Raw genomic sequence first — 14,604 nt, 5'->3', positions numbered from 1 at the left:
TCATTTCACCTAACTTGTGGACACTGCCTGTCATCTGCAGAAGAACGTGATGGTTCACGGTAACTGGGTAAGTATCTGTTTTTGTATTCTTTGCTGCTTGTAGGGTAGGGCTGCAGGTAGGGTAGGGCTCCTACAAGGGTAGGTTTTTGCGTTGCGTCGCAAACAAAGCACTTTGGCACAGGCATGGAGCTCCTGGTTTACTGGGATGGGGTTCGATTCCCTGCTGCGCCCTATGCTGATTACATTTAATCTGTTAAACAGGCATCCTTTTGCACAATAGAGCGTCGCAGTCCCTCCCCCTTTCAGAACGACGAGTGGCCCAGGAATTTTTTCTCCATTTCATTTTCTCCATAGGCATTTCAAAACTTATTTATTTAAAGACCTTTAAGCGTCGTATACGAAGCCAATTCCTGTGTGACTGTCTGAGTGTGTGTGTGTACGTACATTCAGTTTATTTCCCACTGATCACAGGGCACAAACCAACTTTGACATTATATAACTCTTCATAAAATGTGCCCATTGGTTTACGTGCATCAATAAAATGTTAACTGGAAAATAATGCGTATTGTTAGCCTCCACCAAAACGCCTATTGGATGAAGCTGTACTGTAGCCTACTAAACGAGGAGGAAGCTGTACTGTAGCCTATACTAAAGTAACTAAACGAGGAGGAAGCTGTACTGTAGCCTACTAAACGAGGAGGAAGCTGTACTGTAGCCTATACTAAACGAGGAGGAAGCTGTACTGTAGCCTACTAAACGAGGAGGAAGCTGTACTGTAGCCTATACTAAACGAGGAGGAAGCTGTACTGTAGCCTACTCAACGAGGAGGAAGCTGTACTGTAGCCTATACTAAACGAGGAGGAAGCTGTACTGTAGCCTACTCAACGAGGAGGAAGCTGTACTGTAGCCTACTAAACGAGGAGGAAGCTGTACTGTAGCCTATACTAAACGAGGAGGAAGCTGTACTGTAGCCTATACTAAACGAGGAGGAAGCTGTACTGTAGCCTATACTAAACGAGGAGGAAGCTGTACTGTAGCCTATACTAAACGAGGAGGAAGCTGTACTGTAGCCTATACTAAACGAGGAGGAAGCTGTACTGTAGCCTACTAAACGAGGAGGAAGCTGTACTGTAGCCTATACTAAACGAGGAGGAAGCTGTACTGTAGCCTATACTAAACGGCACAGTTCAGCAGAAAGATTGAAGTGCTCAAGTGCAGGCGTCATCAATGAGTCCGTAAATGGATAAATGTCTTCGTGGCAAGACTTGTCCATGTCTTCTCCAACTTGTCCAGACTTATCCAAAGATTATATGAAATCTTCTCAATCTACTCGTTCCACATCCTCTATTTGCGTGTGACGTCAAAATTAAGGAGCATGTGAGTGATTTCCATCCGGCAGCAGCTGCCATCATTCATTCAGCTGCCAGATTTGATGACTTCCAGCTTACACTGACTGTAGCTCCCTGTCAGTGCATTATAGTATGTCCACATTTCAATACTATTACTTCTACTGTACTACATCGCTATAATATTGTACTGTTTACTCCACAACAACTATTTGAAAACTTTAGTTACTATAGCCAACTTTGTAGATTTGTATTATTACAAAACATATTGCACATTATTCAAGCCTACAGTAATATTTCGTCCATTTGTAAATAGAGCTATTTTCAAAATATTTTAATACATTATACTGTCTACATTTGAAAACTTGTGAAATGGGACAACCTACTTTTAACATTTGGTACTTTCAGTATATTTTGATGTATATAGTTTTGTACTTTTGAATACATTTGAATACAGGACTTTTACTGGTAAGAGAGTAATTCTACAGTGTGGTATTGATACTTTTACTTAAGTAACAAATGCTGTGAATACTTCTTCCACCTCTGCTTACAACTGAACTTTACCCTACATTGCATGCTTTTCTATAAACACTGCACTCAGTATGGAAATATCATTAGTGTTACAAAACTGAATCTGCCGTATAGGATGAAGCCATCCTTTTTTAAGTGTAATCACTTAAGTGTAGCCCAGTGCAGAAACTCGAGATGTTTGTATGCTTTCAGGCATAACAAAAAAAAAAAAGACAATGAAAATGTGAATGGCGAGGTCCCAAAGCAACATGTAGTCTGGTCAAATCTAACAGGTGTGATGAACACATCCATAGCAAACGCAAGTGTCTTGCTTTATTTGCTATTTAGTGTGAGAGTTTTAGGGGATTATTTGCAGATCATAACTTAAAGACAGCGATGTACAGCATTATACATGATTTATACTTTTCATGTCTGTGTTGTGCGCCGAAAATACAAGGTCACACTGCTGACCTTGTTGTAGATTATTATCTACTATTACTATTTTCAATATGCAACACTTGCACAAAGTAGCCTACTACATTACGGGGCTTGTAGCATCTTATTTGTTTTGCTGCACTCTATACACATATCCAGGGAAACTTAATTAGGTCTGGTTTGTACAGCCCATAACGCAGCATATCCCCATATGTCTTCCCGAAAAAAGCTAAAAGAAAAGTGCCATGAAATAATGCATGAAATGCTTTTAAATCTAATAGTTGTTGCATGGGTTGACCTAAAGCTGTATGTTGGATGGCTTCAAACCACTCACCTAGGGCTGGTTATTTAAAATTAAATGACTGCCCACTGAAGACCTGCACCATACTGTGATGTTTGAAAGATCACAGTGATCAAAGATCACAAATCACAGTGATGGATACATTGATGACTTGTTTACAAATAATGCCAAGTTGGACATTTCTCCCTATCTATTTGTCCGGTCAGAGATGTCTCTATCATCTCTAACCCCTGGCCTATTAGTGTCATGTCACCATGTGCCATCCGGTTGTTCAGATTTCACTGCATTATTATCATTTATATATAAGATACATTTCTGCCGCCATACTGTCTCTATTACACTCACTGTATTTCCCCATCAAGTTAACTTACTGTATACTGTAGCCCTGTTTTGATTTTAGCCTACATGTATTTGGCCATGGCAAGTTGATAGCAGCTCTTGGAAGGTGTCAACAAAACCAATACACTATCAGGAGACAGCTGTAGACCCTTGTTTTTGTAGGGAAAGAGAGTTTTATCAGGTCACGATGACCACAGCCTTCATGCTCTCCCGGCCTGAAGTGACATCAATGTGCTGGACGAATGAGATCGACTCCACGTGGGTCCTCGCCAATGTGGGAAGCTTCTCGTCCAATCACGACAGTCCAAACATCTCTGAGCTGACCGACAGAGTGGGACGTTCCCCCAATCACAATGGACAAACAACATTGCGTCATTATGACTATAATTGTATTATCCACCACGGCCCACGGGCAAAAGAGGACTACGGGACCGCTCGGACAATTGGACAATTGTAAATTATTATGTAATGTATTTCCGAATGCGTCACATTCATTGTAAAATTACTAACTAAAGCATTCTAAAACCTTAATTCACTCAGTTGTCCTCATTACTGCGTCTTTCTAAAGTTACTATTTCGGGTCTTTCTATTTTTAAGGGTTTTTCTATGGTTCACAAAAGGTTCTTCATCCATTTCCGGGATGCTATTTTAAGGTGGCTGTTTTGGTAACTTCAGGAAAGGGCAATTCACTAATTTTAAAGGTAAAGACAGCACTACATTTGGTTTTAACTTTAGCTCTTTTTGGTCTCATGGTTCTCATACTCAGTTATTATCATTTTTAAAACTATTACAGGACCTCCGTTCTAACAGTCTGATTTTGTTCTATCAATGTTGTCTGGGCTTTAAGATAATCAGGCACTTATAATGAGCTACTTATTGTTTGTTTGGCCAGGGTACTCATTGCTGATGAGCCCTCAGAGTCCCTGTGGTCCAACACGGTATATGATATATCCAAATGATCATAGTGTTTCAAAAGGTCACAAAGGTCACAAACTGTGTACATTCAATTAATGAGCTGCGGTGTCTTGTCTTCTAAATCCATTCTTAATGACCACCGAGGAGGAAGAGATCACACAGGAAGCAGTGCTTGTTTAAGATAATTATGTTTTATGGCAAATGTCTGAAGATGTCAAATGCATATACTGTAGTGATCAACATTTGTATACAAAATGTTTGTGTGACTATGAATGCAACCGCTCTGTACTGTTCAACTTAACCCATTAACACGTCACCATACTTTAGGTTAGTGCTTAGTTCTGTTCTAAGCCACAGACAAACGTATACGTGTGTGGTCAGTTACTATTTGCAAATGAATAGTGCTCTGCATTTTCTCTCATCGTGCTCCGTCTGCTCTGCTCCGAGCCAAGCAAACACAGAGTCAAGTGATTAAGAATACATGTAGTGGGTGGAGTGTGGGTATAGAGCAGGGGTGTTGTCGGCTTCTTGTTTCCCCGGCATATTACGGAGGTCTGGATCACATTTAAAACACATGTTACAGCTGCGTCAAGGCTCCGTTCAGCAGCTCTGGATGCAGAGATACTGTAGAAGGATGTTATTGGTGATATTTGATCGACGGAGAGATGATCACCTAACATTGTTAGGCAGGAGGACAGCAAGCTGTGCAGATCCACATCCAGAGGTACAGAAAGTTGTTGAGTGGCTGCTGTCAGAGCCCAAGGCCCTTTAACACAGACACGTCACAGTGGGTTCAGGGAAGCTGTGAACTGGCCAAGTCTAGAAGTGAATAATACGTGGTGGATACCCTAATGACTGTATGAAGTAGCTTCCTCCAGTGGCTGGGGGGAGTCTGCGATCCAGACTAGAGGTGGGAGTTGGAGTATAAAGGGGAGAGGAGAGAGAGAGGGATGAATAGGAGCTTCAACGCAGAGGAGTGTCCACATATCGTCTTAACAAAAGGCCCTGACAAGTCTCCCAAAACTAAGCCCTGGGACACATTTGGAGTAACGTGGAGAGAGAGCATCTAAAAAAGACAGTTGACAAGTTGACAGGCTTGGAGGGGAATCCTGAATTACATCGCCTTCTTTTTTTTCTTCTTCTTTTTTCTCCCAGTCATTGCTTGGCTGCTGCCTAGTAGCCTATTTAACTGGACACCTCAAGACCAGCATCAAAGCTTCCGCAGTATTAGGTGCTTGTTTTAATGGCTCTCTGCTATCCATTTGGCTAGGGGGTTTGTCTGGGTGGCAGTGACAGGTTGCGTCTGGCTCAGAAACATACATTAATACTCCTGTGCTCCTGGGAGATCACATCCAGAGGACGAACTGTGTGTGGTCTGGGGACTTATTGCCCAGCCTTGGAAACGACTGGTCTCAGAGAGTCAGCCTGCATCAAGTTTTTTTTAATAATTTTCTGCCAAAACGACGACATTGCTTCTTGCAATTTGAGACTCAGTGCTATACTCTAAAGCACAGATCAAACAGGAAGGGCTGATAATGACGATCAAACGCACTCTGTGCAGAGTGTCCTTTATAGTGATGCTGGTGGTGGAGCTAAGCTGGCTGGAAGTGAGCCACAGCATGCACAGAGAAGGGGGGAGTGGGGTAAGTGGTCATAAACTATATTCTGTTATGAAGTGCTTGGTTTAGCTAGCATAATGCATGTCAGTGTAGCAAGTTATGTAGTGTGCTACAGTACTTGCTATACTGACTTGCATTTTTATTCTACCTATGAGGGCGAATGCCCATTCATTCATTCATTTCAATGAGAATCGGGTTTGCTGAAATTTGCAAATGGCAGCAAACCGCTCCATTTCTATTGAAATGCATTGGCAGAATCTTATAGGTAGAATAAAAGTGTGGTTCGACCGTGCCCTAATGCTTTTATGAGCATTTGGTTGAATAGATTATTTTATTTTACTTACTTTACTCTTAATTTCTTAACAAAGTAACGTGTGCTTCTCTGTTGTTTCCCTAATTCATAAAACTCACTTGTAAAAAACACACATTATGATATCACGTGTGCACCAAAAAATAGTTAAATTGTTTTGAGTTAATGCTCATAACACTCACGTCGTCACACTGTGTGGTGTGGTGAAGTGTGAGTGATTGCAGCATGCTTCTGAATGACGCAACATAATGCAGGCTGGGTATCTGTGACTTGTTCTGCATCACAGTGCGGTTTTCGAATGTCCTCAGAGTCCTCAACCCACCACTGGTCCACTCCCCACGTTCATGCCCCTCTGGCAGCGTCTTCTCTCTCTTCCTCTGTTCATATGTCATGTTTGTGTTCACGATGCTCCTATTTTCTCCTCTCTGTTTTATTCCACTTCCCTTTTTCCCCACAATTTGCTTGTCAGCCCTCTCCCCCTCTCTCTCCCTCTGGTTCTCATTAGTGCTGCTCGTCTCCCCGGTAGAAACTGCTGAGAGGAAACCTCCCTATTTTTCTGTTGTTGTTATTTCTTCTGATTTAAGTGGAAGCAGTCAGCCTGCCCCACCCTCTTCCCCCAACATATTGAACAGATGAACACATCAGAGGGGATTGTGTCGTTACAATTGTCCAGAGGAAATAAAGAAAACATTGTGCAGACAAGTGTGATATTCTATGCGTGCCGTCCCTGCGTGCCTTGCCTTCTGCACCAGCAGTTGAACTGCAGTACAAGCCAGTCTCAGGGCTTTGGCCTTCTCAGCCTCATAAATGAACCGAGGAAGTCCTCATGTTCAACTCCATCCGCTCAGCCACATCATGCCCTTGGCTGCTCTGCGCTACTGAGAATTCTCTTTTAACTTTTTATTTGGTCAAGCAAGAAATGGCAGTAAATGTCTGAACCAAAACACTAAGGCACATACTGTAGGCTTACATGAGACAGAGAAATTTGATGTTTTGGCCTTCATTGTTGCTGGTTTTTTTTTAAAGTGAAATATAAATATAAAACCCAAGTGTAAACAACATGAAAGACATGCAACGCATAATGCTTGGCAAGCTGTCCATTTGCAGTGTTGTTTTAACTCTGAGAATGGATGTTCACTTTAACGCAGGGGTCTACAATGTTATTCAGGCCAATTAAGGCCCCTTAGCTGAGAGTGAGATGAAGCAGGGACCCCCACTTGTATAAAACTGTGTTGAAACGTTTTCATATATTTCATAGATAGTTAGACGTGTTTGACAGTACTGTCATCAGTGTTGTACAAATATAATAGTAATAATGAATTGCATTTTTATAGCGCTTTTCGATGTGCTCAAAGCGCTTTACAATGGTTCATTCATTCATACATTGGGAGGTGAAGCGGCGAACAGTCGACGCCAGCATCCTCTCCCACATTCACACACCAATGGTGGAAAGCTCACACCGACCAACTCATTGGAGGCAATGTATAGGGTTCAGTGTCTTGCCCAAGGACAAGACGTGTGGACAGTTCGACAGGAGGATTCAAACTGCCGTTCCACGGATCATTATGTTATTATTTTTTTATATACACAGTATCTTCTCTATTTCATGTGTATTGTCAGACATTTAACCTCAAGCCTCAATACTAAACTTGACCATTGGCTCTAGTCTGGACTTGATTTGGTATTTTTTCTCTCTACAGTCTACACAAAACTGCTTTACCAAAAATACAAGCTCACAACGCCTCGCAGTTCCCCTCGTTCCCCTCTGAATCGTATCACTCAAAGATTTGGCGACCGCCCTGTAGGGATCTCAGACCCCTGTAAAAGAGGCCAGTCCACACCAATGCAGAATCCCAAAACTGCACCGATCTGCAATGGGTAAATTCAGACTCCCTGCAACCAATTTCAACAGTTTTGTTGGAGACTCATTGCCGTGGACTGGCCTTATAAGAGTTGGATTAACACTACAGATTTAATAAAAATATAGAAATCTGAATATGTTTGCAAATTTAATTTAGTAATTGTTGCTGCATTTCTGTTGCCTTCATCTGGCAGGACTGAAACACCCCAAATGGCCGTAGAATATCCTCACCAAATGAAAGTGGGGAGTGGATGAATACCAACAGCGATGGTTTTTATTCAGAGTGACCTCAACTTGCTATTATTGTTGCTTTCAATTTCACACTTTGACATCCTAAATTTAATTCAAATAGGCTACATTTTAATATTTGAGAGCAACCAGATACATGTGTTCTCTAGAATGGCCACAAAGGGGCGATCTGAGTCTAATTGAAATCTGAGGATGTTTCCCAGCAAGTGGAGTATATCAGGTTAGGTAGCCTACATACATTTTCTTTTCTTTCTTTTGCTAAATGTAAGCTGCTTAGATGATGCATTGAGGATGATAGGTCATATACTCACGACAACTATGGTTGTGTCCATGGCAGGTTTTGAGCAAGGAGCAGTGGGAGAGAGAGGTGAGGTCAGCGTCCAGCCTAGATGAACTTCTGAGGCTGACGGACTTCCCTGACTGGAAGCTGTGGAAGTGTCGCCTGCAGCTGCAGCAGCCACAGGCCCAGACAGAGCTCCGCTCCTCCTCCTCCTCCTCCTCCTCCTCCTCCTCCTCCTCGTCCTCCTCCTCATCCTCAGCGGGATCTCATCGGTCGACACGCTATGCTGCTGAATCCTACAGCCTGGAGATACTCAAAGGTCAGAACAGTGGTTCCTTTTCAGGATCGGGGCCCCCTTGAAAATCTCATAAGCGTTTGCAGAACTGCGGCCCACCTTGACCCATATGACCACTTAACACGGCTGTGGAAGGGCAAAGCGGTATCATAGTGAAAACAGAGTTTCCATTGTTTTAAAGAAGAATATATACATTTCTTAGATAGCCAAAATTGGGGGCCCACTTGCAATACCTTCACGGCCCACTGGTGGGCTACATATTTAGATTGAATAAGGCATATAATAACTGATACATAATAAAGCATTATTATAAGTTAAGCTGCAGTAGCACAAGTAGGTAATCCAAAAAGTGATGAACACATTAATGCATTACAATTTATTTGTGTTTTTTACTCAATTGTCTCTATATTGATGTATAAATAAAGTTATCATTGTTGCCAGCAACAAATTACCAACTTTGGGTGTTGACCATGAGTGCACCTTTGTCCAAATCTTCATAAATAGTAGTTTTACCCCTTTTGTGTCATACCCTGAAGAAGGCAACCTCCTTGCCAAAATGTCAGTTCAATAAAACCTTCTAGCATCGTTCGTGACTACGAGCTGTGCGGCCTCTTTTCTTTCTTTGTCAATGTTTTCACTCAATTAAAAAATGTAATATAGGCTACAGGACTTTTTCCCTGTAACAATATTTCTATAGCACATTATTGTGCTGTTTTACATTTTAAAATTATTTAAAATAATAATAATAATAAGGGTAATAATAATAATTAAAATGTGGTCTAGCGTGTGTGTCTCATGCTGTCTCCTCTATAGCCATAGATGAGGAGTGGCAGCGGACACAGTGCATGCCCAGGGAGACGTGTGTTGATGTGGCTAAGGAACTGGGCACCAACCCATCCATGTTCTTCAAGCCACCTTGTGTTTCTGTCCACAGGTGAGTTTTTCACCCATTAAGCCGATTATATTGTCTTCTAAACCAGGAGTTCTCAATAAGGACCAATTAAGGACCCGCAATTATTTGGCTGTGAACCCCCATCTGAAAATGTTTTGTGCCAGTTACACGCACAAGCGAAGATTTGTGTTAAAACAATTCAAAATGATTAAAAAACAATCACTTTCAAAATGTTTCCAAATTTGTCAAAATTAGCAGATGCACAGGCGTGCAGTGAGTTTGCATAATCTGCTATTCAGTGGACTGACCTCATGCTTCCTTCTATGCATGAGAAGTCCAATCTGCTTCTTTTCACCTGACAGGGGAGAGTTTCCCCGGCCGGACGTAGCGTGTGGAAGGAACACATTATTCCGACCAGTTCCTTTCCCCTCTATCAGCCGCCCAGGCTGGCCAGAGGAGGTATAGTTTAGACACCAGGGGACACGGGGAGAACATGCAAACTCCACACAGAAAGGCGGGTTAACTTAAACTAAGTGTTAATTTAACTGAGAGTTAGAGCCAAATGGATCGGCACAAGTTCTATTTCAGTTCCCCTCAAGGAACTCTGATGGGTCCCTGGACCCTTGCTTTGAGAACCACTGACCTGGCTTATGTACTGTATAAAGCATTATAGGGCTTCATAGAAAGAGTATCCCGTTTTAGTGCCATAATGTATTACAGTTTTATGTATAAGTTTTTCCCCAACCAAGATACGCCATATATTCCTTGTAGGTGCAGTGGTTGCTGCAACAATGAGGGAGTGACTTGCAGGAACACAACCACCATGTATGTCAATAAAACGGTGAGAGCTCAAATGTCTTCTCAGCTTGTAGTGGATATTGCATTGTAGATATATTGTAAATGGATCAATCTCACTTTTTCTCTTTTGCTGTGTGTGTGTGTGTGTGTGTGTGTGTGTGTGTGTGTGTGTGTGTGTGTGTGTGTGTGTGTGTGTGTGCGTGTGTGTGTGTGTGCGTGCGTGCGTGCGTGCGTGTGTGTGTGTGTGTGTGTGTGTGTCCATGTCCTCCCCCACTCAGCTATTGAGTGTGATTCCATTTAAGTTTGGACCGGAGCCTGTGCTGATAAAAGTAGCCAATCACACAGAGTGCAAGTGCATGGAGCCCTCCATCATACGACGCAACGCCCGACCGCACAGGAAGAGTGGGTGAGTCACACCCTCACCTAACCAGAACATGTTTTTGGTCATTGAGATGTGACATTTACACGAGAACACAAGAGAGGATATGCTATGGCAAATTTATTACCATACCGTTACCGTATCAGACAGAAAACCAACTTCAGACATTCTGGTTTTTGCAAACAGTCTGGGACACCAAACCAAATGATTTGGCTAATATTATTATCATAATCACTGCTTAACTCGCAGTCACTGTAAAATATGTTTTTGATGGAATTTGAAGCAGCATCTGCATGCGGCTCCCAAATATACAATCATGATCGGAAAGGCTCTACAGAATGCCATACATAGATCTCAGTTAAAAATGATAACACAATGTTTCATTCTTCTCTGCTGGGTGGGATAGCAGGTGTTCTCCCATGCACCACCAAGCAGAAGACTCCAGAAGACTGTGTGCCAGTGGGCTGATCTGGGACTGCATGGCAGAACAGTGTATACCCTACCCCTCTACCGAACCAGGTATACTGCACTGTAGGTCTTTTGCCTCTTTTCAGCTACAAGAACGAAGCTAGCCCCATTTATTAGTTCAGAGAAGAGGTTTCGTGTCAGGATATCCCTGCATAGGTTGAAATGGGCCAGAGCGGGTTGAAACAACCACTTACATAGCTTATGAAGTCAACCAGTGCCATGTTTTCCCAATGCAATCTTATGGAAGCAGTACTGCGCATGCGGACGGGGGTTGACTGGCCAAGCCTGATTTAAGCCTGAACCTGAAGTTCCAAACGGGGCTAGATGTTTAGAACGAAGCAAGCCGTGTCGTGCTGGGTAATGCATTTGACAGGTTCTGTTGTTCCCACACGCTACAGCTTGGTTTCAGATAAGGTTCTCAGAACCTCATTTCAGCCTTGCTCAGGAAGTAGTTCGAACCCATGAGTTCTGGGAAACCACAACTCGTATGTTTAAAAAAAATTGAAAGAACTTTTTGCAAAACATGCACATCTACAAGCTTACAACACATTGCAATGTGACTTGTTGTGAACTTTTTTATGAACTGTTTTTAATAATGTAGGCCTACTGTACTTCCCACTTCAGGGAGGGTTCTGGTTTTAATGGAAAGGTATAAACAAAAGAAAAAAAACATCATGTAATGGTTGCGCCAACATATCACGTGTTGGGCAACCTTAATGGTCAGCAACGCCCCTGCCTATACTTCAATTGTTGTACAGCAATCGGCACCGAATGGTTGACTATTTTTGCCAAATGTTTGCTTATTATGATATGCCGAGAATATAGGAATTAGGAATATATCACAGAATTAAAGGATCTCAATTGAAACAAGCTTTCGGGCTTTTGAATTACTTTTCAATAAAGTGGTCAATCAATCAATCAATCAATCAATCAATCAATCAATCAAGCAATCAATCAATAGGGATTCTAGGGTTCATGTGGTTAACAATCAGAGTTTTATAGGCTACTGTATATTTTAACTTTGTGATATTTACGTCATTCACTGCACTTACCCCACCCCCTTAGATAGCAATTCTAGTAGTCATAGCACGTCATAGTACATATGTGTAGCATAGTAGTATAGATGTATAGCTTATATGTATAGTTTAATTATAGATATTCCACTGTTACTTTCTTAGCTACGCATGTTTCATGATAAATGTCTTTATGTGATGTATTCCCATGCTTTTGTTCTTGCTTAATGTAAGTCGCTCTGGATTAAGAGCGTCTGCTAAATGCCTAAATTGTAAATTGTAAATTGTAGGTCTTCAATCATCAATCAATGGTCTTGCCACTGTCTGTTGACACCACTACCTTTTCTTCATTATTTGGTGTAAACCTTTGCATTCTCCTGTTTTAGAGTTTCCGCTCAATACATGGATGCCTGATTGTGAGATTGATGTGGAGCGCTGTGACTGCCTTCCTAGTCCGCAGCCGCCCCTGAAATCCAACTGTCATCTCAACTTTACCATCTGTGCCACCAGGAAAAAACACTTTGACTACAGTTCATGCAGGTACTGTACTGTGGACTCATACAGTAGCATTAATATCTCTATTTATTTAGCTATTGTGGAGCACTATAGGTCTCTGTTCTGTTTCTTTGATATTTGAATAGCCCACACGTTCCTGAGTAACGTTGAGCGTAGTGTGCTGGTTCTCAAAGCTGGGACCCCCAGCGGTCCTCAATGGGGTTCCAGGGGGACCATAAGTGATAAGTTCGAAACTAAATGGACCCTTATGAGTCTGTAATGCTGAGAGTTATGGGGCCAATGGCCTAATGCATACCAAAGTGAGCTTGAGAATCACTGCTATACTGTACAGTGAATGAATAACTTTAATGAATGTCTGTAGGTTCTACACAGTAAAATCCAGTGTTAATTTATTCTTTATTAGCTTAGAGTGTTCAAATATATTTGTATTGTACAGTCTCTGAATTAAATTAACGAGTCGGGACTTTGTATCTTGTGCAAATTCGTGCATTTTCAATGCTGATCAATGGTTCCTCTTTCACTCTTCACAGATGCAAGTGATACCAGTCAACTGTGGGAATAAAATGACAATCTGCTTGCCCGAGAAGCACAGAAGCAGAGACAAAAGGCTTATAATTTATTTAGTATTATTTATACCAATCATTTGAACTAATTGCTTTTTTCCTATGAGATATTAACTCACATGACCATGTTGATAAATAATTTAACATGTTTTTCTTGTTTAAATCCATGTTTAATATTTGATTTGTATACATTTGTCCTTTGTGCACTGAACAAACATTAGTTTTATGTTTGATAGAACACGAAAGATTGATATTTTTTTATAATGTGACCATGTAAAGGAAATGTGTATCATTGAAAATAATAACAAATTGTCAATAATGTGCTAACTGGTGGTCTTTGTGTCACAACACATTTGCAGAACATCCTCTTTCCTCTATAAAGATAAGCTTCCTTCTAGCCCCAGAGTGGCCATGGTAAGAAAAATAACGAGGCTTTGTGGGGTGTGTAATTGATAGAAAATAAGACATTCTATTTCTGTAGGTGAACTACTCAAAGAAAAAAATCCTTCCACAACTGCACATTATACATTAATCCATAATATAATTTCTAAAGTAGACTATAGGGTCTGTAAAATACGGAGCCATTATATTATGTATAATGTGCAGTTGTGGAAGGAACTTTTACTTTGAGTAGTTCACCTATAGAATGTCTTATTTTCTATCAATTACACACCCCAAGAAGCCTTGAATTGTTTTTGTCACATTCCTATAGAGCACCAAAGTCTGACGTCACTTTCAGTAGAGGGCGCCAGTAAACAGGTTCATGTATTTTTTTATTTGCATTGAAATCCCCATTAGGGAAATTTTAGGTCACTTCATATAAGAACTGTGTTTGAAAAATAAACCGATCATCCTGGGGGATGATTCTGTCAGGGGGGTGGCTGTGGGTCGTTAATGATGTCCATTCATTTTTGATACAGCCAGTTTCTGAAGAAAATGGAATTAATGTGGCCGCAATTAAATGCCTTGAAACTACATATGAAACAATGTCGCTGCTAATATACGTCACACCCAGCTGTCAACACATTGTGTTCCTGAGATTCCTTGTTGACATAAGCTCAGCTGGCGGTGACTCGACTCGTACTAACCACGAAACATTAAATATCAATACAATTATTATTGTATAATAATTAACATGTCAGTTTCTAACTTTCTGCTGTTCGACGGGCAGCTGCAGCCACCCCGCCTACCCGGAAATGTAGTGTCTGGGTTGTTTGACTCGTTTCTAGCGCTTATTGTGTTACTCTTTGGGTATATTTGTACATTTCCACCTTCAGTCTATGCTTAAATGAAAAGGCCGGGATGATCGGTTTATTTTTCAAACACAGTTCTTATATGAAGAGATCTAAAATCCCCCTATGGGGATTTCAATGCAAATAAAAAGTACACAAACCTGTGGACTGGCGCCCTCTACTGACAGTGACGTCAGGACTTCGGTGCTCTATAAACCAATAATTTGATGACCGGAGGAGTCTTCTACTGAGTCTCCTATTGACCTATGACCCGGCCATTAAA

At 41.4% G+C, this 14,604-nt stretch overlaps 1 protein-coding gene across 2 annotated transcripts; it reads left to right on the top strand.

Moving 5' to 3' along the window:
- Positions 1 to 4,819: 4,819 nt before the first annotated feature.
- On the top strand, positions 4,820 to 13,365 carry vegfd (vascular endothelial growth factor D). Of its 2 annotated transcripts, none has more exons than XM_080790268.1 (8): positions 4,820 to 5,489; positions 8,223 to 8,484; positions 9,274 to 9,394; positions 10,124 to 10,193; positions 10,429 to 10,556; positions 10,939 to 11,048; positions 12,397 to 12,550; positions 13,057 to 13,365. In XM_080790268.1, exons 1-8 carry the CDS (start codon positions 5,382 to 5,384, stop codon positions 13,064 to 13,066), a joined length of 963 nt encoding a protein of 320 aa, XP_080646394.1. In that variant the 5' UTR covers positions 4,820 to 5,381; the 3' UTR covers positions 13,067 to 13,365. The 2 variants fall into 2 exon arrangements, with proteins under 2 accessions (XP_080646394.1, XP_080646393.1); XM_080790267.1 differs by having other exon boundaries at positions 10,936 to 11,048.
- The last annotated feature ends 1,239 nt before the right edge of the window (positions 13,366 to 14,604 follow it).

Source organism: Protomyctophum bolini, assembly GCF_963924005.1.
Source record: "Protomyctophum bolini genome assembly, chromosome: 1".
In the NCBI taxonomy this organism is placed as follows: Eukaryota; Metazoa; Chordata; class Actinopteri; order Myctophiformes; family Myctophidae; genus Protomyctophum; species Protomyctophum bolini.
This window is presented reverse-complemented; position numbering and strand designations above follow the sequence as displayed.

Excerpts from the sequence above, each read along its gene's own strand:
- vegfd (XM_080790267.1), top strand. The coding sequence starts at position 5,382 with ATGACGATCAAACGCACTCTGTGCAGAGTGTCCTTTATAGTGATGCTG. Across the intron at positions 10,194-10,428 it reads CCATGTATGTCAATAAAACG|CTATTGAGTGTGATTCCATT; the intron begins GTGAGAGCTCAA and ends TCCCCCACTCAG. Across the intron at positions 11,049-12,396 it reads CTACCCCTCTACCGAACCAG|AGTTTCCGCTCAATACATGG; the intron begins GTATACTGCACT and ends CTCCTGTTTTAG.